Here is a 23,400-nt window from a genome sequence, read left to right as displayed (position 1 = left end):
TCTTAAAGTGGTAGTAAACTCAGTTCTACCACTTGTACCTACAGGCAAGCCTATAGTAAGACTTACCTGTAGATACCATTAATATCTTCTAAACTTGCACGGTTTAGGAGATATTTAGAGTGAATGCAGCCGGTGATGCTTCAGGGCCCGTGCCGCAAACGGCGGCTCCCGCGGGAGTGACGTCATTGTGCCCATGGCCACTCATGTAGCCGGAGGACCTGAACCTGGAAGGAAGACCGGGGAAGATGTTAGCCCTCTCACTCAGTGGTGACAGCACAGCGCTGGAGGGCTTCGTTCTAAGGTAAGTCTCTCGGTGTGTTTCATTTCGATACATATTAGCACATTAGGACATAGCCTTGCAGGATTTTTTTTTTTTAACAGCGGTTTACTATTGCTTTAATGAGGTAGTGACTCCCCAGTATGTGTTGGGACAGAGACATTGAGATTATCGAAAAATGTTTGCAATCTGCCATTTGAAAACAAAATGGAAGCAACATGATTTAGAACAGAGGAGTTCAGAAATGAAAAGAAATCATTAAAAACTTTTAAAAGGTTTTTTTTTTTTTTTTTTTTTATATTTTTCTTTGGATGTTGTCCCTGTTCTAAAAAGTTTTTTGTCCCTTTATGGCAGTGGCTCCCACTATTTTACAGTTTACGGATTATCCTAAAGAATTTGCAAATCTGCCATTTTGCTGTGGAAAACAGAATTTAGGTGGGTTAATTATTTGAGAAGTATATTTTTATTGTATTGTTATATTTTCAAAAGACTTCAGACACAATGGTTTAATTTACCAGAAGCAAATAGGTTGTGAATTTTGCAAAGTGCATTTGCTCCAAAGCTTAGTAAATGAACAGAAGCTCTGTTGACTTCCACCATCCACTCATGTACAAGCAAAGATGCTGTTTTTTTTTTTTCCCTTGCACGTGATTGGGTATTCTTTGCAAAGTGAAGCTTTTCCTCATTTACTAAGTTCTGGAGCAACTGCACTTTGCACAGTGCACAGTCTTTTTGCCTTTAGTAAATCAACTCCAATGAGGTATGTAAACATTTACTTTATGTACTAATGAAGGCAAAAGCTAAACATTTCACACACCTGTGGCCATATACCGTTAGATTGGGCCCGTCTTCGAATTTCCTCTACAGTCTTCTTCCGCGAGTCCTGATCCGAGCGAGAAACAAATACTGGCCTAATATAGTTGATTAATGCTGGGAAGAAAGAAAAAGGACAATTGCATTTAAAGGTAGCTATTCATTCGATGAAATTTACTCAACACCAAAAGAACTACATAAGCAAACTGTGGATAGGGTGCAACACAAAGCAGTATACTGAACATGTAATAATGTCACAAAGCTTGTGTTCATCTTTCTTTTTTCAAATCATTTTTATACATGCAAAAAAAAAAAAAAAAAAAAAAAAACTTAATTGTACAAAAAAAAAAAAAGAAAAAATAAGCTCCAGTCCCACCCACCTCTAGGTCTCCAAACAGCAGTGACCGAATACCCTTTACAAATAGTCACCAATACAGGTAAAGTAACAACTGGTGTGCTTAGTGAGCTCTTTACCCATACTAAATATTTTTGGCCACAACCAAATTGAATACAGTACAATCATGCAATGGATAATATTAATCAATAAACAATCGTCTGTGCAACCCTTTGGCTGGGATCTGGTTATTTAACTATACAACTCACACTAAATCAGCATTCAAACCCCCGTCAGATATCATTGATTTTCCATAGGATATTAATAGTTCTCCAGGAACTAAGACTTTGTGGTGTACAGGTCTCTGGCATCTAGTGCTGTAGTACTAAAGTGCATGTACGTTCCTGGATTACGCCAATAACCTAACCATTACTAGCGATGCTGGTTATGTTCATCTTAGTTTTACCTGTGTATACATGGCAGTCATATTTTCATTACAAGTGTATATTGGGCTTTTTGTTTGGAAGTATAGTCTTTACAGAGTGATTTCGCTTTACTACAACCTTCAAAATCAGTGGTCTTTCACAGAAAACATTCTACTATGGTGCTGAAAGCTTGAGCCAGCGACTCCCATCTCCTCCACAGTCCATCAGGGAGAACTGAGCAATCAGTGGCATTTGATCGCTCAGTACTAGTTAAGTATGATTTTTTTTTTTTAAATCTAATCATTCTCTAATAATACTGCTTTTATGGAAGGGAGAATTAAAGCAAAAAAAAAAATCTAATTCTTTCTTGCACTAAATGAAAGCACTAAATGAAAGCACTAAATATAAACATATTGTCTGGATCTAAGCACAGACTTGTTCCCAGTGCTGATGGCATTGTCAGGCACACTGAAACTTCCCCTGGGCTCTGCTTGTAAGCATTTTTTAGCAGCCTATAGTATGCACAGTAGATCTGTAGGTTTCACTATAATCAAATAAACAGTTTTAGTCTATTAACTTCCCCATAAACTATACATTTCCGGATCCCACATCCTGAGAGGACTACTGAATAACTGCAAACTGGATTTTCTTTGGAAAGCATCCAATTTTCTGCATTAAGATCTGAAACTTTGTTAGAGCAACACATTATCAAAAAGCTCAGCCTGAAACAATGCTATCTACATACAATGTTTATATTGTAGAAAGGAAAGAAGTGGACAACTTAGGAGCATGGAAAAATCACAACGCTGGCAGCTTCTCTGTTACCCAGCACCCCTGCCTGCTAAGTGGGCAGTAAAGGAGCAGTAGCATACCTAGTTATACAGTAAGCAATTCTTTCAAACTGCCTGTGCCATACCCACCTCACATACTCCCTGCTAGTATAGGCTATGTGCTTCTTTTCTGCACACTGCCCATTGTCATACCCTCTGCAGCTCTGCCCTGCACAAATTGACTGCTGTCCTTCTCCGCACAAACTGCCCACTTATACTCTCAGCATGTCTCTGTTCAGTGCACTTACTGTCTTGCTCTAACACCATTCATACTCCCCTACACATGCTGTCCATTGTCATACCCTTCACACTCCTCTTCTTCACATACTGCACATTCTTTAGCATTGAATCTCTACTGCTGGTGATGTTATCCAAGGCTGATAACTGGTTCTCATGGCTGGGATGTGCAGTCCCTTAATACTTTTAACGTTGATAGATATAAACTGGCAAACCAGTGGACTCAAATGTTGAAAATCTTTATTGGCTACACAAGTACATCCGGTTGCTGTTTTTTATCTATCAACGTTAAAAATTCTTTAGCATTGTTTGTAATATCCTTAACACTGTCTTTTTGAAAGGGGCACACTTTTGGTAGTACTGTAGATGTCGTTTTTGTTTTTTTTGTCCATATTTACACTTGAAGCAAGATTTACAGGTCTTGTTCTTCCCCCAGCCTGTGACTGGACAGTGAAAGGAGAATCAGTATATTGTTAGTCCTCATGTACACTGCTGCTGGTAAACGGACGTTCAGAGGCAGTTTGAATGCTTTTTTCAACTGCCCCTGAACTCATCCAATGTTATCTTATGTGTACATGTATACAGGTTCGTTTAATGTAGTTTTTAGGCAGTTGCCACTATAGGCTTTTCTTTGAAGGCAAAAAAAAATGAGTTCAGACACCGAAGTTTCTGACGTTTCAGACGCCAAACGTGGCTAAATGCGGTAACTCGCGTTTAGCTGCTTTTCATTTACAGGCGTTTTTCATTTTTGCCTATTTTGAAAAAAAAAAATATTTTGTTTTAAACGCTTTTAAGCGCAAAAGCGGCATGTAAACGCGGCAAAACTGACATTTTAAACATGGGTTACTATCTGTCCAGGTAAATCGTTCAGGAGAGGTTGTAAAAACGTCCCGTGTACATTAAGCCTTAGGGTTGGTTTAGACATGCGTCTAAGCCCACCACTCCTCTTAAACGCAATCAGTGTTTAGATTACGTTTTAAACAATATCACACCTTCTCATAACTTATATTACCCTACTTTTTTTTGCAGACAAACATGCTGCAACTGCGTGCATTGTGCCCTTCCCTATTCATTGGAATGGGTCATGTTTGGCAGGCTTGCCACCCACCAATCGCAATATGTTGGATGTTTTTGCCATGGGCACAAAGCATGTACACAGCATGTAAACAGCCCTGATCGCTGCTATTACAACGTAAGGGGAGCCACTAAAAATGCTGCTCAGCCATGCATATTTATTGCCCCCAACTGCTAGTCTAAGTGAGGCCTTAACCCCTTGGAGAACTCTCCCGATCGCTGCTTTCAGTTAGCAGCACAGCTTTATTTTCACTAATGCAGGCAAATATGCGGCCGCTCGTGCCAAGGCCCATTTGCCGAGAGGCCGCATATTTGCGTGGAGCCAGCGTCAAGAGGTTAAGCTCATCTCTATCTCTTTGTCCTATTCTCTTTTTAGCATGTTCCTGGTTAGTAAATGAGCACTACAACACAATTACCTGGCTGAGTGTACTACTGCCAGTCTGCTCTCCACTGCACAAAGACTGCAAGAGGCTGATATCAGAGGCTAAGTCAAATTTAAAGTGTTTGTAAACCTCAGATCGGAAATATGAACAAAGAAAATTCCTCTATAATGCGTACTGTCTCAATCCAAGTGGCATTACTGTCTACTGCCTTCTTCCTCTACCATCATGATGAATGATTTCTGACAAGTTTTCCTGACACCAAGAGAAAAAAGGGTGATGGGAGGGAGCCTCAGCACACTGTAATTGACAGCCTCAGCTCTGTTCCTGTGTACAGGTGTGTTCTGTCCCTCCAGTCAGCTCTCATCATTGAGATCTGCAGAGTGCAAATTCAGCCACCCCCCCCCCCCACCCCCCACCATGCTTTCTGAAATCTCAATCTTCATGAATTCTGTAGGTTGAACAACTGTATAGAAGAGAATTCTGCAGGTAAACAAGTACAACTTATGTAGATGCATTTGTTTAATCTCTGTGCATCACCTGAGGCCAGTCAGTTCACTGGTTGGATGTAAAGGTTTACAATCACTTTAAAGTGGTATTAAACCCAAAAATGTAATATATTGCAACTTACCAATCATTAGATGTGGTGGCTGCATTTGTTTTCTTTTTTTAAGGCTTTTTCCCCCTTTGTTTTTACCTGGTGATCTGCTCAGTAAAACATCTCCTGTATTAGAGTGCCTCCACTCTGGATGAATAAGCACAGGGGGACCTTTGGACAGTGGCATTGTCAGTCCAAGGGGAAGGGAGTGTTAGCACATTTAAATAGGCTAACAAACTGTAGCTGAACACCAGCTAATACTTTATTAACCAGTTACAGCAAATCTTTTTTTTTCCTTTTGGGATAGTTTTTACATAAATATAACCTGATCATTTTTGGCACCCCTGCCAATGTTAAAAGGTCTGTCTCATCCCTGTAACTGCAGGAGAGCTTTTCTGTTAAAAACAACAGACTTACTGACTGAATCACCAGACGAAAATAGAAGAAAGAAAACGTAAAAATTAAACTAATTCAACCATCACATCTGAGAATTGGTAAGCTGCGATATAATAAATGTTTGCTTTTGGGTTTAATACTGCTTTAAGTACTTACATTGCTTGCATTAAAAAAAATACATTTAATAATGTATTAATAAGTACAGAGACGCAAGAATTTGTATCTTTTATCGCTGCCTGGAGTTCAGAGCATGGGTGTAAATGTGGCTGTACAAGTAGTCGCACTGTTCAAATTGTAATTTAATATTATATTATTCAACAGGATGGGTGGAAATACCATGCTGTAGTAGTAGAGCTGCACGATTAATTGTTAAAAAAAAAAAAAAATCATGATCTCGATTCAACCCCCCTCACAATCTTAACTTCTTCAGATCCACACTATAGCCGAATGACGGCTACAGCGCAGACCACCTACTTTGCCGTGAGTACGTCAATAGACGTCTTCCCGTGCACGAGTGGCCTGCATGCCCCATGCAGGGCGCGCGCAGCGCGCTCTGCGATCAGCGAGTCTATGAGACTCGGCTGATCACAGATCGGAGTAAGGGGTCGATCCAGACCCCTTACCACATGATCAGCTGTCAGCCAATGACAGCTGATCATGTGATGTAAACAGAGTCGGTAATCGGCTATTTTTTCTCCTTGCGCTGACAGTGTGAGGAGAAAAAAAAACAAAAAAAAGCCGATCCCCGGAAGCTCTCAGAGAGACATCAGTCCCGATCAAGTAGAGCTCCCGCCAGCTCATCTGCGCCCACCTGTGCCACCTGCCAGTGCACAACAGTGCTGCCTACCAGTGCCTACAGTGCCACCCATCACTGCCCACAGTGCCACCTATCACTGCCTCATCAACAGTGCTGCCCATGAGTGGCCATCGGTGCCGCCTTATCTGTGCCCATCAGTGCCGCCTTATCTGTGCCCATCAGTGCCGCCTTATCTGTGCCCATCAGTGCCGCCTTATCTGTGCCCATCAGTGCAGCCTAGCAGTGCTCATCAGAGCATATCAATGAAGGAGAAAAATTACCTGTTTGCAAAATTTTATAACAAAATATGAAACATGATTTTTTTTTTTTAAATTTTCCATTTTTTTTGTTTGTTTAGCAAAAAATAAAAAAACCTCAGCTGTGATTAAATACCACCAAAAGAAAGCGCCATTTGTGTGAAAAAAAGAATGATAAAAATTTCATTTGGGTACAGTGTTGTATGATCGCGCAATTGTCAAAGTGCCTCAGCGCTGAAAGCTGAAAATTGGTCTGGGCAGGAAGGGGGTTTAAGTGCCCGGTAAGCAAGTGGTTAATACAGCATTTCCACGATTCTATGTAAACAGTGAAGATCCGTTCTCTGCTCAGAGCTGTCAAAAAAAAAAAAGCCTGAAAATGTTTATCAAGGATGGTCAGAGCTGAGAGATAGAGATACAATGTATCATTTGGTTCTTTCAGATCAAAAAGGTATAAACTTCTGTCTGTAAATGAGAACAGTTTAACCACTGAGGGGGAGGGGCCACCCGGTTAGGTAAAGCTTCGATTTAAAAAAAAAAAAAAAAATTACAATCATGTCATACTTACCTCCACTTTGCAGCTCATTTTGCAAACAGTGGCTCTGATCATCAATTTCTGGGGTCCCTCAGCGTTGCCTCCCCACATCAGATAACCCCCTAGAAGAAGCACTCTCCCAGGAGGGGAGCCACCGAATGTATGACTCGGCCCCACCCCCACTGGATTTGATAGACAGCAGCGGGTGCCAATGGCTGCGATGCTATTAATCTATCCAATCAAGAGCCGAGAACCCCGGGCAGAGGGACAGCGCGTCCCTGCCGGGTGAAGTTCCAGGGCTCAGTTAAGTAAAACAGGAGGGCTGGGGGGTCCCTTTTCTGACACTTGCTTAAAATCTGTATTTTTTTGCTAGAAAATTACTTTGAATCCCCGAACAATATAGATATATATATATCTATATCTATATCTATAGATATCTAGATAGATAGATAGATAGATAGATAGATAGATAGATAGATAGATATCTAGATAGATATCTAGATAGATAGATAGATAGATAGATAGATATCTAGATAGATAGATAGATAGATAGATAGATAGATAGATAGATAGATAGATAGATAGATAGATAGATAGATAGATAGATAGATAGATAGATAGATAGATAGATAGATAGATAGATAGATTTTTTTTAGCAGAGACCCTAGAGAATAAAATGGCGGTCGTTGCAATATTTTATGTCACACTGTATTTGCGCATCTGTCTTTCAAATGCAATACTTTGGGGAAAAAATACACGTCAATGAATTTAAAAAAACGAATCAGTAAGGTTAGTTCAATTTTCTTGTATAATGTGAAAGATGTTACGCCGCGAGAATCGTGATCTTTATTCTAAGCAAAAAAAAAAAAATCACGATTCTCATTTTATCCAGAATCGTGCAGCTTCATGTAGTAGTATAAGTGAGAATCTAAGATGATAAAGTCTAAGAAAAATTACATCGAGATCTCACCACTTTAGTCCCCATGATGCACAGCTCAATCCACCGTTCCAACTTTATGCTAAAATATAATTTTTTTGTGAATTAGCCCTAACAAAAAAAAAAAAAAAAAAAAAGGCCTAAAAGGTTATAGTCTGTTTACAGTTTGTGCTTTGAATTTGTCACTCACTTCCCCAAACAGGAATGTCTTTGCTTTCTGCTTTCATCACAATAGAGGCCATTGTCATCGTTACTGGAATGGCATCAAAATACGAGGAATGTGGAGCCAAGGTCAGGATAGGAGCCTCAGCGGGCAGTGCTTGTCTTCCCTTTACGGTCACCCAGTGGAAGCCACCAGCAAACCACATTGTACGCATGATTGCTTTTAGGAGAAAGTCCAATATCCTGCAAATAAGCAAAACCATTAATAAAGGATGAGACTGCATTGCCCCGACCAAGGTTTTAAAAACAAATAACACACACAATATATTTGACTTCTGTATTTTTGAACTGTCATCATCTAGAAATTGCCCTGTAATGTGGTTGAACTGGTATTATTATTTTTTTTTTTATTACAGGTGCTTCTATAGCTGTGTGAATTTACGCAGCGTTTTACATATACACTGTACATTCACATCAGTCCCCGCCTTCAAGGAGCTTACAATTTAAGGCCCCCTATTCACATTCATACATACTGTATACTAAGGCCAATTTAGACAGGGGCCAGTTAACCTACCAGCATGTCTTTGGAGCGTGGAAGAAAACCGGAGTACCCAGAGGAACCCCATGCATGCAATGAACTATTTCCATTTTACTGGCTTCAATTTCAATTGAAATAGACTGCGTACAACATGATCTGTAATGTTACTGTGAAAAAAAGGTGACAGTGGCCGAATTCACAGGGTCATAGGTACAGAATAGTCACAGGCATTTTGAATGAGCTGCTAATAGGAAAATTTTAAAAAGCATTAAAACACAAATACTTGACATTCAGACAAAATGCATACATTTCTCATCATAACTGGGTATCAGAAACATAAATACAACCTTGATTAACAGTAGAAAAAGACCCAGAGTATTCTAGTAAAAGCCTCCCTTCACATCTTTGTACGATTACTGAAAGCACTTTAATGTGAGGTATTTTGCATGTTTAAATGCATTACACTAAGGCTACCCTTTCATTTTGCAGGTGTTAACCATATACAACTAGGGATGGGCGAACGGTTCGGCCAGAGCATACAGGTAAGTTCTGTGAACCCCGAACAATATTGCGATGTTCGGGGCAAGTTCGAAAGCCGCCGGAACACCGTTAAAGTCTATGGGACACTAACATGAAAAATCAAAAGTGCTAATTTTAAAGGCTTATATGCAAGTTATTGTCCTAAAAAGTGTTTGGGGACCTGGGACCTGGGTCCTGCCCCAGGGGACATGTATCAATGCAAAAAAAATTTGCAAAGATGGGAACAGTGATTTTTTTTCTAATGCTTAAAGTGAAACAATAAAAATGAAATATTCCTTTAAATATCGTACCTGAGGGGTGTCTATAGTATGCCTGTAAAGTGGCGCATTTTTCCCATGTTTAAAACAGTACCACAACAAAACAGCAAAATTACATTTCTAAAGGAAAAATTGTAATTTAAAACTGATCGCGGCTGTAATGAATTTTCGGGTCTCGGCAATAGATAAAACTCTTGAAAAAAAGAGCATGGGTCCCCCCTCCCCAGTCCATTACTAGGCCCTTTGGGTCTAGTATGAATATTAAGGGGGACCCTGAACCAAAATTAAAAAAAAAAAAAGAATTGCATGGAGGTCCCCCTAAAATCCATACCAGGCCCTTCGGGTCAGATATGGAAATTAAGGGGAACCCTCCACCAAATTAAAAAAAAAAAAAAAAAAAAATGGCGTAGGGGTCCCCCCAAAGATCCACACCAGACCCTTATCCGAGCACGCAACCTGGCAGGCCGCAGGAAAAGAGGGGGGGGCGAGAGAACCTCCATGGGAGGCTCCTGCTGTGTGACGCTTCATCACCTTTGACAGTTCTTATATAACTGAGGGCGGGGCCACCCAGTGATATACCCGGGTGACCCCGCCCCCTCTGACGCATGGGGACTTCCCCATGGCTTCTGCGTGGCGTCAGGGGGGAGGGGCCACCTGATTACGTAAACGGTGACCCCGCCCCCTCTGATGCCACAGGGAAGCCATGGGGAGGTCCCCTTGTTAAAGGGGCTTCCAGATTCCGATAAGCCCCCCGACCGCAGACCCCCACAACCATGGGCAAGGGTTGTGGGGATGAGGCCCTTGTCCCCATCAACATGGGAACAAGGTGCTTTGAGGGGCTACCCCAAAGCACCCTCCCCACGTTGAGGGTATGTGGCCTGGTACGGTTCAGGAGGGGGGGCGCTCTCTCGTCCCCCCCCCTCTTTACCTGTGGCCTGCCAGGTTGCGTGCTCGGATAAGGATCTGGTATGTATTTTGGGGGGGACCCCTACACCATTTTTTTTAAATTTTGGAGCAGGGTTCCCCTTAATTTCCATCAGACCCGAAGGGCCTGGTATGAATTTCAGGGGGGCTCCCAAGCAATTTTTTTTTTTTATTTTGGGTCGGGGTTCCCCTTAATATTCATACAGACTGGAGGGGGGGGTCCCATGCTCTTTTTTTTCTATGAGTTTTATCTATATTGCCGAGACCTGACAATTCATTACAGCCGCGATCAGTTTTACATGACAATTTTTCCTTTAGAAATGTCATTTTGCTGTGGTACTGTTCTAAACACAGGAAAAATGCGCCACTTTACAGGCATACTATAGAACACCCCAGGCACAAAAAATTTAAAGGAATTTTTCATTTTTATTATTTCACTTTAAGCATTAAAAAAAAAAAAAAAATCACTGCTCCCGAAAAACCGTCCGTTTTTAAAAAAAATGTTTGCATTGATACATGTCTCATGGGGCAGGACCCGGGTCCCCAAAAACACTTTTTATGACAATAACTTGCATACAAGCTTTTAAAATGAGCACTTTTGATTTTTCATGTTCGTGTCCCATAGACTTTAACGATGTTCGTGTGTTCTGCCGAATTTTTTGCCTGTTCGGTATGTTCGGCCCATCCCTATATACAACAAAATAGAATATTCCTATTTTTTTGACACAATAAATGTGCATTGGGGTGGCTTTGAAAATATATGGCAGTGCAAAGCAATGTGACAATGCATAACACCCCTAATAATGTGCATTACCACAAACGCACGGATGGGAAGCCAGCCTAACAGCCAGCTTAATAATGATAAAAAAAAAAAAAAAAGAGGAATTACAGCTTCTTTGTGCCTTGAATCACAACATCAATCTTCCTCTCAAACAGAAAATGGAAACATCAATTGTGAGATTTTCATGCGTTAACAAAAACCTACAATAGTTAATACAAAGAAACAAGCTAAAAAACAAAAAAAAAAAAATTAATTTTATGCTGGCTTGAGAATAGATTGTTGTGCATTTCATAGCCGCCTTTGCAGACCATATTCCACTAAGCGCATATTTGACGGATATGTATGGTAGTCCCTACTGATTGCCAATACAGCTAATCGAAAGCCAGGATTATACATGTCATTGTAACAAACCCTTCTGAATGCCAGACCCCCTTGCTCAGCAGCATTGAAAAGAGTGATGGACACTAAATGATGTCACCAATAAAAAAAAATGTTTGTGTATATGTGTGTATGTAAACATTTTCATTTATAGTGTATATATTGGGAGAAGTAGAACTTAAAGTGGTTGTATACCCACACATCAAAAAAAAAAAAATAAATAAATAAAAACCACTGCAAGGCAAAGGCATAAATAAGCATACCAGCTCATTATGAAATCTTTATCTTAAATCAAAGCCCCCGTATCGCAGCACAGTCCACACCGAAGGAGCTGACATCTTGCCCTTGGCGTTTCTTCCGGGTTCACAGCTCTGGTGCTGTGAGTGGCTGGAGCTGCGATGACATCACTGCCGCGCATGCGCGCGGGTATATTCTTCCCGACAAGGTCTGGCAGCATCTGCCGGACCTTCAGCCGGGCATTCAGAGCGTATGCGCCACTGACATCAGCGGCTGCATGCAAAGGGAATATCTCCTAAACCGTACAGGTTTAGGAGATATTCATTTTACCTACCGGTAAGCCTATAATAAGGCTTACCGGTAGGTAAAAACAACAAAACTAGGATATACAACCACTTTAAATCGGATGATTTATATTTTGCTGTCAGACACCTCTGGCTTTGGATTAGCAAGGTGCACCGAATGGAAATTTTGGTGCCAAAACCGAAACTGAACATGCAGGATGCACTTGCCCAAAAAACGAAAATGAGTTTTTAAAATAAATATATATAAAATGGTATAATATACAACTGGTCCATTGCGCTTCCATTGTGGTGTTAAAAATCCTGCTTGCTGCATTTTTGGTCAGTAAAAAAAAAAAAAAAAAAAAACTCACCAAAAAACACACCTCCCCGTTGAAATGCATTGAAAACGCAGCAAGAACGCATCATCAACGCACCTGTGTTACACTTTTGAGTCACATGAACTATGAAAAACACACCATAAAGCACAGTAAAATCAAGTGCATTTTCAGCACCAATATCAGCACATTTTTCTTTTATTAGCAAAATGCTGATAACACGATTTTCGGCCGATATGTTTCAGCTCTCTATTAACCGTTTTCTCCCTCTCTAATCACTTGAAATAAATGAAAAATGTCCAGATTGTGTAGTAAGTATGCAGGAAAAGTGTTTTTCTCCTTTGTTTATCCTGGTCACTGGTTCAGGTTAAAGTGACACTAAGCAACATCCTTATTCTCCAAAAATAAACCATACACATCCACTATTAAATTGCCATGTAATCTATTTTGTATGAAAATATTTTTTTTTATTGCTCTTGATAATGTCTTTTGTGAGCTCCTGAAGGTTTACTTTTCCCTCTCACTTCTGTTTGTTTTGGGACGAGCACACGTTAAAGTATAACTAAAGACAAAACTTTTGGATAGAGTGGAGAGAAGATGGATTAGAACCCCTGTCAGTTTTTAATGCTGTCTATGCCCTTGTTAAGGAGATACAACCTATTTGTCCTGTTGATCATTATCATTGAAAGTGAAAGTAAAAGTAAAACCCAAATTTTGGGTTGTCCCCAGAAAAGTAACAGAGGGGCAATCTTCCAATGGGGACACTAGTTTTGGAATTCCCTCTCACTGCCTATTTGACTATGGGACAGGAAGTGAAGGAAAATCTCTGCAATGAGACACAGATGGAGAAAAAAAAAATATAAGACAAGGGTTATAACCCTCCTTTGCTCTATCCAAAATAAAAACAACATTTTTGGCTATAGTTCTACTTTAAACATGTTAGTTGTGGTCACGAACACTGCTCTATGCACACTACATACAGTGGGACCATGGAGAAAGGAACAAACAGGAACAAAGAAAAAAAAAAAATGATGTTGATTTGGAGGAGGCGGAGAGCAACAGAAGGTACTAGAAATGTATATGTGAATTTGAACAGAGTTTAGGGTCACTTTAACTACCAACAGCAAACACAAATTACACAAACCATTTGGGAAACCATGCTTATTATTAAATAAATAAAAAACAGATTAAAAGGAGAAGTTCACCTTTAGAAACATGTTACACCAATGTTGTGTTACACTATTTGATTTATTATGCTCTGTGTCTTTAAAATTTGTTCCCTCTGTCTATCTGAACTCTTTCTCTCACCGTAGTTCTGTATATTCTCTTCCCCTTCCTCTCTCTGATTCATTGTGCACAGTATACCTCATTGCTGTAACATCTTTACATGTGTCTTACAACTGCAACGTTTTTCTACCTATGGATACCCATCATTAAACGGAACATTCGAGAAGATTCATCCTTTGTCTTTCCATACAGTGAGTTATCCATTGAGTTAAGCTGTCTGAATTGATGCAAGGGATAAATAGATCACCAGGTCATGTAAGCTCTATGTGAAGCTGAAGATAACGTTTATTGCCTTGTAGTTGAGTCAGAACAGTAGAAAAACGAAGTTCCACAGCCTAATTACAAGATTTCTGCATACAGTACTGTTACAGACAAGATTTACTGCCCTCATTGCAAGAAAGAATGAGACAGCAGCACGTGGAATCTTCATAACCTGAGACCAGGCTGCAGGGTGTCATATTACAGCACACAGATCCTGCCTGCTTATCACTGAGACATTGTCTGCCTGTGTCAGCCATGAGTCACCACAGCTCTCAATGTGAATACACAGCCACTCCAACACAAGTCACTGAGCCAACGGACTTACCTAAACGCTCAGTCAAACCCACCTGGAAAGTGATGGAGAATTATGAAGCCTTAAAGTGGAGTTCCACCCACTTTTACAACTCTTCAGCATCCCTCACTAAACTGTGCACTGTAAACGAATTGGATATTTTAAAAAAAAATTTTCTCAGCACCTACTGTATATCTACTGTATTCATTTTTCACTTCCTCCTCCCTGGCCGTGGCCCATCACATCTTTTCCTGTTTGCAATGCCTTCTGGGAAGGGGCGGCAACTTCCTCTGACACTGCCGTTGCTATGGAAACCTGACTTGAAACCTATTACACTGCTTGTGCTGCACTGAGCATGTGCGAGATCTGCAAGGATGAGATCCAGGAAGAAATACAGTCTGGCTTCAGATGCCCACACATAAGATGGCCACGGCCTGCTGTAAGTTTATAAAATAACAAACTACTGCTATAAACTAACAAAACAGACCTTAGTTTACAGACTAACTTCACAAGAATACATTAAGCTTGTGTATTATAGGGGTATTTTTATTTAAAAAGTATAATTTCATCCGGAACACCACTTTAAGAACTGAATTGTTTAATAGCTTGAAGCTATTTTGGGACAAGATTGCTTTTGAATCAAATACAGTGTCTGTTGAAGGTGAATTACTGACACTAGAGGGCGCCATTAAACAACTCTATCTCTTATGAGCTCTATCAGCTTACCAGTGACAAGTTCATTAATGTCTTACAAAATATGAACACAGAACTTTCACTCGAGGAATTAAAGAATTTCAAGGCTCTTAATCTGGAAAGAGACGGTTTTATCCAGCAAACCAAATTAAAGGCAGAAGCAAAGTTAAAGCTGCTACAGGACACTGCATCTCACAGATCTGTTTCCACCAGACATTCTAAAAGGTCTTCTAGAAGTCATAGTTCAAGATACTCTACACTCAGTGAGCGACTTATTAGTGCCCGCGCTGAAGCGGAAGCCAGCAAGGTGCAGGTCGCATATGCAGAAAAGAGAGCAGAGTTGGAAACGGAGTCAGTGCTTCAGACCGCACGTCAAAGAGCAGAGTTGGAAGCTCACACAGCACATCAAAGAACAACTATAGAAATCTTAAATGAACAGTGTAAACATGACGCAGCTATGGCAAGGATAAGGGTTTTAGAGCAAGCTATCAGTGCAGACGAAGGTGCAAGTGAGAAAGACAGCATCAACCTAAACATAGCAGATATGGAAGATCCCCTCAAAACGCACTAAAGACTATGTCCTAAGCCACTGCAGTATACACTCCATTGTCTCTAATGCTCCTGGCAACTTAGAAACTCCTTCACAGCTCCAAGTTAAAGAGGTTCCAGCAACTTCCTGCATGCAAAATCACTCCAATGCATTTCCTGCCTGCCTACCTAACCTTCCTTCTTATGTCACAGAACATCAGAGCAAGCTGCAAGCAAGTCATCAATTTCCTGTCATCGGTACAGCATTGAGTCAACGTACCATTGGAACAACCGACTTCAAGCAAGCAACTCACCTGAACGCATCTGCTGCACCATATTTACCTATGTCCTTTAACAATAATGTCAAAGATAGTGCAATCAGCACCATTCAGCCAACAGCATCTCACATAAGGACAACAGAGACAGCAGAGTTTGTGAGGTACATACTTCGCAGAGAGCTCACAAAGACTGGTCTTACAAGTTTTGATGACCAACCTGAGAACTACAGAAGTTGGAAATGTGCTTTCACAACTGCAATCAGCGATCTTGGCATTACAGCAGCTCAAGAATTGGATCTGCTGATTAGATGGCTTGGTCCTCTATCTGCTGCACGTGTTAAGCCATTAAGATCAGTTTTCATGGACAATCCTACAGCAGGCCTCACAGCTGCATGGGAGCGACTAGAGGCAAAGTTATGGCAGTCCAGAAGCTATAGAAAATGCCTTGTTCATGCGCCTGGAAACTTTCCCAAAGATATCTGGTAAGGACAACAAGGAGTTCCAGAGACTGAGTGACCTTCTCCTTGAGCTTCAGCTAGCCAAGGCAGACCCAAAACTACCTGGACTCAGTTACCTTGACACTGCAAGAGGGGTAAACCCAATCGTCTCCAAGCTCCCGTATGGTGTACAAGAGAAATGGTCTGCACTAGGATCATCATACAAAAAAGAGAATAAGGTTTCCTTCCCTCTATTATCTTTCTTCTGCAACTTCATCAGGGAAATCACAGAGACCAAGAATGATCCAAGTTTTTCCTACGGTGAGTACAGTCTCTTCTCACCATTTCCTAAGAGTTCCAGTCTTCAGGGCAACTATAGAAGCCGTAGAGGCCCAGTATCCATGAAAAAGACTGACATCCTTCCCACTCCTACCACAGTGGTGGCCACGGACAGACAGAGCAGGAAGATTGAAAACCCTAACAGAGAGTGTCCCATTCACAAGAAGCCACACCCCCTCAAAAAATGTATCGGCTTCAGGAAAAAGCCTCTTGAAGAGCGTAAGGAGCTTTTAAATACATTTAGGGTATGTTTCAGGTGCTGTGCTTCTACTGAACATTTTGCAAGGGACTGTAATATATCCATCAAGTGCATAGAGTGTGGCTCCGAAGAGCATGTGCAAGCCCTACATCCGCTTGAGCCCGGCTCTGCACAACCTGCTAACGCTCCTCCCAGGTTAACGCATGGCGGGGAGAATACAGACCAAATGCCATTCACTCTGAGGACTATGCCACCAGTCTAAAAAACCTTGATTTGGGTACAGATGTGCCTCCTGTACAGCGAAGTCTGGGTTTGTTGTGGAACATCGAACAAGACACATTCACCTTCCAAGTGTCAACTTGTGACAAACCCTTCACTAAGAGAGGAGTCCTGTTGGTGGTGAATAGCATCTATGACCCACTCAGTTTCCTTGCTCCAGTTACCATTCAAGGTAAGATTCTGCTAAGACAGTTATCTACTGAGAACATAGACTGGGATACTCCCTTACATAAGAAAGGTGTAGAAATTGCGCCAGCTCCTAAGACAAAAAAATGGAGCAGCCGACACAACAATCTGACCGTTGTAAATGTGAAAGTGATAATAAAGTGTGGCACTAATAAATAGTAGGACACATGTTAATAATCAGGTAACAGTGATCTCTACAAAGAAGTATCAAAACTTAAAGTGTGTGCTTAATAAATGAGTGATAATTGTTATGTAAAACATCCCAAAAAAATATTAAAAGAATAAACAAATGTATATAACAGCAGTTAGTGCTATGGTACGTGACAAATAAAAATAGTGGATACTAGATAGCAACCTATATATCAATTGGGAAACAAATGTGCATAAGGTACCATATTTCACAAGACAGTACAATAGGATAGGTATACAGAGTGTCACGGTATACTGAGTGTATAGCTCAGCAAAGGTAATATTCGTCTGGACAAAGGCCAGAAAATGGACGTCAGAGTCTCTAAAGGGGTGGGTAAGTATAAATACTGAAAGTCTGTTATTAGATAGATGGGGTACCCGAAGTTAGCCCCACAGCCATCTGGACATAGGCAGTCTTCCTGTATGGTGACTACAGACTGTTCTGAAGGGATCCTTGAATACAGGTGGGTTCTTCACCTATGTAGATGGTCTCAACACAGGGAAAAAAAAAAAAAAAAGCAAAAGGATGCCCTTACCAGATAAGGTGGACTCACAGGCCCTTGGCGGTGAGTCAAGCGAGCTTGTACCGTCAAGCGGTATGGGGTGATGATCCTTGAGAGGGTCTTGTATGGAATCTCATCAGAAGTCATCAGCTGGTATACCGGATTGGGATCAGGAGCTTTCAGGAATCAACTTCGATCACCGAGTGGTCGTTTCCTCAGTGGCCCATCACATGAACAAATAAAAAGAGGAAGAGACTTCCACATAGTGTAAATCCTTTTGGTTGTAAAGCATAATAGCGTTTTATTGAAGAGTGCTTTCCAAAAAGTTACAGAGGAGGGCAGTAAAAACTCGGCTCAAAATAGCAAGATAGTAAAAAAAATAGTATTAAAAAATAGTATAAAACAGCGCAGTGAGTGGTGGAGGGGTATAATCATAGTAACCCGACGCGTTTCGCCTCCAAAGGCTTCTGCTGGGGTATGAATTAGCCCCCCAAACAACTGCACTTTATATATTCTGGTTTAAACAAAGTGGAACAGCTGATTAGCGCTGTTCCACTGAGTGACTTCCGGGTTCGGCGGCATCATCGATGACAAGCGGTCACATGGTGTTTGTTAGGCCAATCACATCCTTGAAAAGCTGGTCAAGAGCCAAGCCTCACTTCTGTCCTCCAATCAACAAAAGCGTCACTCCTATTCGCCCTGATAATCACATGCCGGTCACGTGACGTGTATCCTGAGGAGTGACGACAGGCCGCTCCCGGCCTGCGTATCATAGGGGGTAGGAAGTGAGGGCTCACCAGTCTGAGACGTGGAACGCAAACGTAGCGGCGGTCCACGAGATTGGTGTCCTTTTAAATCTAATTCTGTGTGGCTCGGTCCGTATCCCGGGAGTCCTCAAATATTAACTATGAAATCATATATGTGATCATTAAAGATTCTACACATACAGAGAACATATGTACATAGATAATAATACAGCATTTCTGTACAGTAGAAAAAAATCCTATACTGTAATAGTAATGAAAGGACATATCGGACACAAGATGATTAAAGAGTGTGGTTAAAAGATCTGTATAAAAGAAATATATATAGGTGAAACCTATTACAGAGACCTGTAGGAAAATTACAGTCGTGAGGCGGGTATATGTGTATATAGGCCTTTCATGGAAAAAATAGAAAATCAATGTAGCCTAAGGGAGTGGACCAATTAGGTCATATTTAACAGAATTGCCCATGAGAGAAAGGGAGTGGTAAAAATATTAATATTGCATGAACGAAATTTATATCCCATAGCAAAATAGCTGAGATTCATTAAATATATAGCTCAGTGGCGGATAAGATGTTACTACATGAGGTAAAGGTATCTTCTAGGGGGGTATTCTATTCTACAATATGCAAGTAGATCCCAGCTAGGGACTTGGTGGAGAACACTCATGATCCTTACTCAAATGGAGTTAAATAAACTTCATAAAAATGGTATCCACAAATGGAATTAAGGTTAACGGGAATAAGGAGAAAAAATATAGATAGAAAAAGGATAGATTAGACCCCCTGAGTCCTTCTTTACTTTTAATTTTAATTTTATTTTTATTTTTTCTCCTTATTCCTGTTAACCTTAATTCCATTTGTGGATACCATTTTTATGAAGTTTATTTAACTCCATTTGAGTAAGGATCATGAGTGTTCTCCACCAAGTCCCTAGCTGGGATCTACTTGCATATTGTAGAATAGAATACCCCCCTAGAAGATACCTTTACCTCATGTAGTAACATCTTATCCGCCACTGAGCTATATATTTAATGAATCTCAGCTATTTTGCTATGGGATATAAATTTCGTTCATGCAATATTAATATTTTTACCACTCCCTTTCTCTCATGGGCAATTCTGTTAAATATGACCTAATTGGTCCACTCCCTTAGGCTACATTGATTTTCTATTTTTTCCATGAAAGGCCTATATACACATATACCCGCCTCACGACTGTAATTTTCCTACAGGTCTCTGTAATAGGTTTCACCTATATATATTTCTTTTATACAGATCTTTTAACCACACTCTTTAATCATCTTGTGTCCGATATGTCCTTTCATTACTATTACAGTATAGGATTTTTTTCTACTGTACAGAAATGCTGTATTATCTATGTACATATGTTCTCTGTATGTGTAGAATCTTTAATGATCACATATATGATTTCATAGTTAATATTTGAGGACTCCCGGGATACGGACCGAGCCACACAGAATTAGATTTAAAAAGGACACCAATCTCGTGGACCGCCGCTACGTTTGCGTTCCACGTCTCAGACTGGTGAGCCCTCACTTCCTACCCCCTATGATACGCAGGCCGGGAGCGGCCTGTCGTCACTCCTCAGGATACACGTCACGTGACCGGCATGTGATTATCAGGGCGAATAGGAGTGACGCTTTTGTTGATTGGAGGACAGAAGTGAGGCTTGGCTCTTGACCAGCTTTTCAAGGATGTGATTGGCCTAACAAACACCATGTGACCGCTTGTCATCGATGACGCCGCCGAACCCTGAAGTCACTCAGTGGAACAGCGCTAATCAGCTGTTCCACTTTGTTTAAACCAGAATATATAAAGCGCAGTTGTTTGGGGGGCTAATTCATACCCCAGCAGAAGCCTTTGGAGGCGAAACGCGTCGGGTTACTATGATTATACCCCTCCACCACTCACTGCGCTGTTTTATACTATTTTTTAATACTATTTTTTTTACTATCTTGCTATTTTGAGCCGAGTTTTTACTGCCCTCCTCTGTAACTTTTTGGAAAGCACTCTTCAATAAAACGCTATTATGCTTTACAACCAAAAGGATTTACACTATGTGGAAGTCTCTTCCTCTTTTTATTTGTTCATGTGATGGGCCACTGAGGAAACGACCACTCGGTGATCGAAGTTGATTCCTGAAAGCTCCTGATCCCAATCCGGTATACCAGCTGATGACTTCTGATGAGATTCCATACAAGACCCTCTCAAGGATCATCACCCCATACCGCTTGACGGTACAAGCTTGCTTGACTCACCGCCAAGGGCCTGTGAGTCCACCTCATCTGGTAAGGGCATCCTTTTGCTTTTTTTTTTTTTTCCCTGTGTTGAGACCATCTACATAGGTGAAGAACCCACCTGTATTCAAGGATCCCTTCAGAACAGTCTGTAGTCACCATACAGGAAGACTGCCTATGTCCAGATGGCTGTGGGGCTAACTTCGGGTACCCCATCTATCTAATAACAGACTTTCAGTATTTATACTTACCCACCCCTTTAGAGACTCTGACGTCCATTTTCTGGCCTTTGTCCAGACGAATATTACCTTTGCTGAGCTATACACTCAGTATACCGTGACACTCTGTATACCTATCCTATTGTACTGTCTTGTGAAATATGGTACCTTATGCACATTTGTTTCCCAATTGATATATAGGTTGCTATCTAGTATCCACTATTTTTATTTGTCACGTACCATAGCACTCACTGCTGTTATATACATTTGTTTATTCTTTTAATATTTTTTTGGGATACTCCCTTACCTAGTGAGAATCAACACAAGTGGGAAAGGTGGAGACATTCTTTGAAGTCACTAGAAAAACTTCAGGATTTCCCGTTGCTATGTTCCAGGTTCTATTTCAACTGTTTACCGGAGGGAAATTCATATTTTCTCCGATGCATCAGTTGAAGCTATTGTTACTGTAGCCTATTTGAAAACTTCTGAAATGAATGGGGAATCACACTGTAGTTTTGTCCTAGGCAAGGCAAAACTCACTCCCAAACCTGCACATACCATACCAAGACTTGAACTTGGTATGGTATGCGAAGTCATACGAAGTGAAAATGGACACTAGAATTGATTCTTTCACCTTCTATACAGACAGTAAGGTAGTACTTGGTTACATATACAACCAAACAAAACAGTTTCATGTGTACGTCAGCAACAGAGTTGAACGTATTAAGAGATTCTCCCTACCAAGTCAATGGCATTACGTTCCCACTGAACTCAATCCAGCTGACTGTGGGACCAGAGCCGTGTCATCTGATGTTCTTCAGGACAGCTTATGGCTGTCACCTCCAAGGTTTTTGTGTGAGGACTCCTACTCACCCCCTACTGACAACACCTATGGGTTAGTAAGTCCTGAAGATAAGGAAATAAGAACTGTGAACATCTCACTCCACACTTCTGTAAATATAAAACAGAAGCTGCGGTCACACCTGTTTGAGCGTTTTTCCACCTGGTCATCTGCTGTAAGAGCCATCGCTCGCCTAATTCATATTGCTCGCAGCTTTAGGGAGAACCCTGCGGCAGAGTGTCGTGGTTGGCACAGCTGTTCTGGACACTTTACAGCAGGAGATATTTCACACGCAGAAGAAGTAATAATCCGTTGTGTGCAACAAGAGGTGTATCAGGAGGAATTCGAGAGAATCAGAAATGGAACTGAATTGTCTAAAAACAGTTCTCTCTTCAATCTAAATCCTGTAGTTGACGCCAATCAGCTGCTGAGAGTTGGTGGCCTTATAACTAAATCCGACTTATGCAGCAAAGAAAAGAATCCAATAATCATACCAGGTCAACATCATGTTACTACCCTTCTGGTTCGTCATCACCATGAACTGGTACATCAAGGACGTCAGTTTACAGAAGGTGCCATCAGGTCAGCTGGCTTGTGGATTATTGGTATGAAAAGGTGTGTCTCCTCCTTGCTTTTCAGGTGTGTCAAGTGCCACAAGTTAAGAGGAAAACATCAACAGCAACAAATGGCAAGTCTTCCAGCTGATCGCCTAAGTACAGATCAACCCTTCACCTATGTTGGAGTAGATGTTTTCGGCCCATGGTCCGTCATCACTCGGAGAACTCGTGGTGGAGCTGCCAATAGTAAAAGGTGGGCTGTATTGTTTACCTGTCTCAGCATCCGAGCAATACACATAGAAGTAATCGAGTCTATGGATTCTTCTTCCTTCATCTGCGCTCTACGAAGATTCTTTTCTATCAGAGGACCAGTTAAGCAGCTGAGATCTGACGGTGGTACAAACTTCGTTGGAGCATGTAAAGAGCTACAATTGGACAATTTCCTGGCCAATAATGGATATACTTGGTTGTTTAATCCTCCACATTCTTCACATATAGGAGGATCATGGGAACGAATGATTGGAGTAGCACGAAGAATTCTCGAATCCATGTTGCAGACTCACAAGTCTTTACCACTCACCCATGATACTTTGTCTACATTTCTCGCTGAAGTGTGTGCTATAGTGAACGGAAGACCTTTAGTGCCGGTATCTTCAGATCCTGATGCTCCAGTAATCCTTACTCCAGCTTCGCTCCTTACTCAAAAGATTGGGACTGCTGTAATATCTTCAAGTGAGATTGAACCCAAGGATATCTACAGGCGTCAATGGAAGCAGGTGCAGCATCTCGCCAATGTGTTTTGGCATCGCTGGAGGAAGGAGTATCTTCATCACCTTCAAGGTCGTAACAAATGGCAAACATCTAAGCCTAATCTTAAGGTTGGAGATCTCATCCTTCTAAAAGACAAGGAAGGATGTCGGAATGAGTGGCCTATGGGTCTTATTACCAAGGTTATGCCCAGTGACG

General features: G+C 41.1%; 1 protein-coding gene across 2 annotated transcripts in view; it reads right to left on the bottom strand.

The window, feature by feature from the left end:
* Nucleotides 1–23,400, bottom strand: part of LPCAT1 (lysophosphatidylcholine acyltransferase 1) — a 277,273-nt gene that overhangs the window by 115,661 nt on the left and 138,212 nt on the right. For both annotated transcript variants that reach the window (XM_073630841.1, XM_073630842.1), the window contains exons 3-4: nt 8,077–8,291; nt 1,095–1,207 (exon numbers count right to left, since the gene is read on the bottom strand). In XM_073630841.1, the coding sequence (XP_073486942.1) occupies nt 1,095–1,207; nt 8,077–8,291 (328 nt within the window). The remainder of the gene's footprint in view (nt 1–1,094; nt 1,208–8,076; nt 8,292–23,400) is intronic.

Source organism: Aquarana catesbeiana, linkage group LG05 (genome assembly GCF_042186555.1).
Source record: "Aquarana catesbeiana isolate 2022-GZ linkage group LG05, ASM4218655v1, whole genome shotgun sequence".
Taxonomy (NCBI): Eukaryota; Metazoa; Chordata; class Amphibia; order Anura; family Ranidae; genus Aquarana; species Aquarana catesbeiana.
This window is presented reverse-complemented; position numbering and strand designations above follow the sequence as displayed.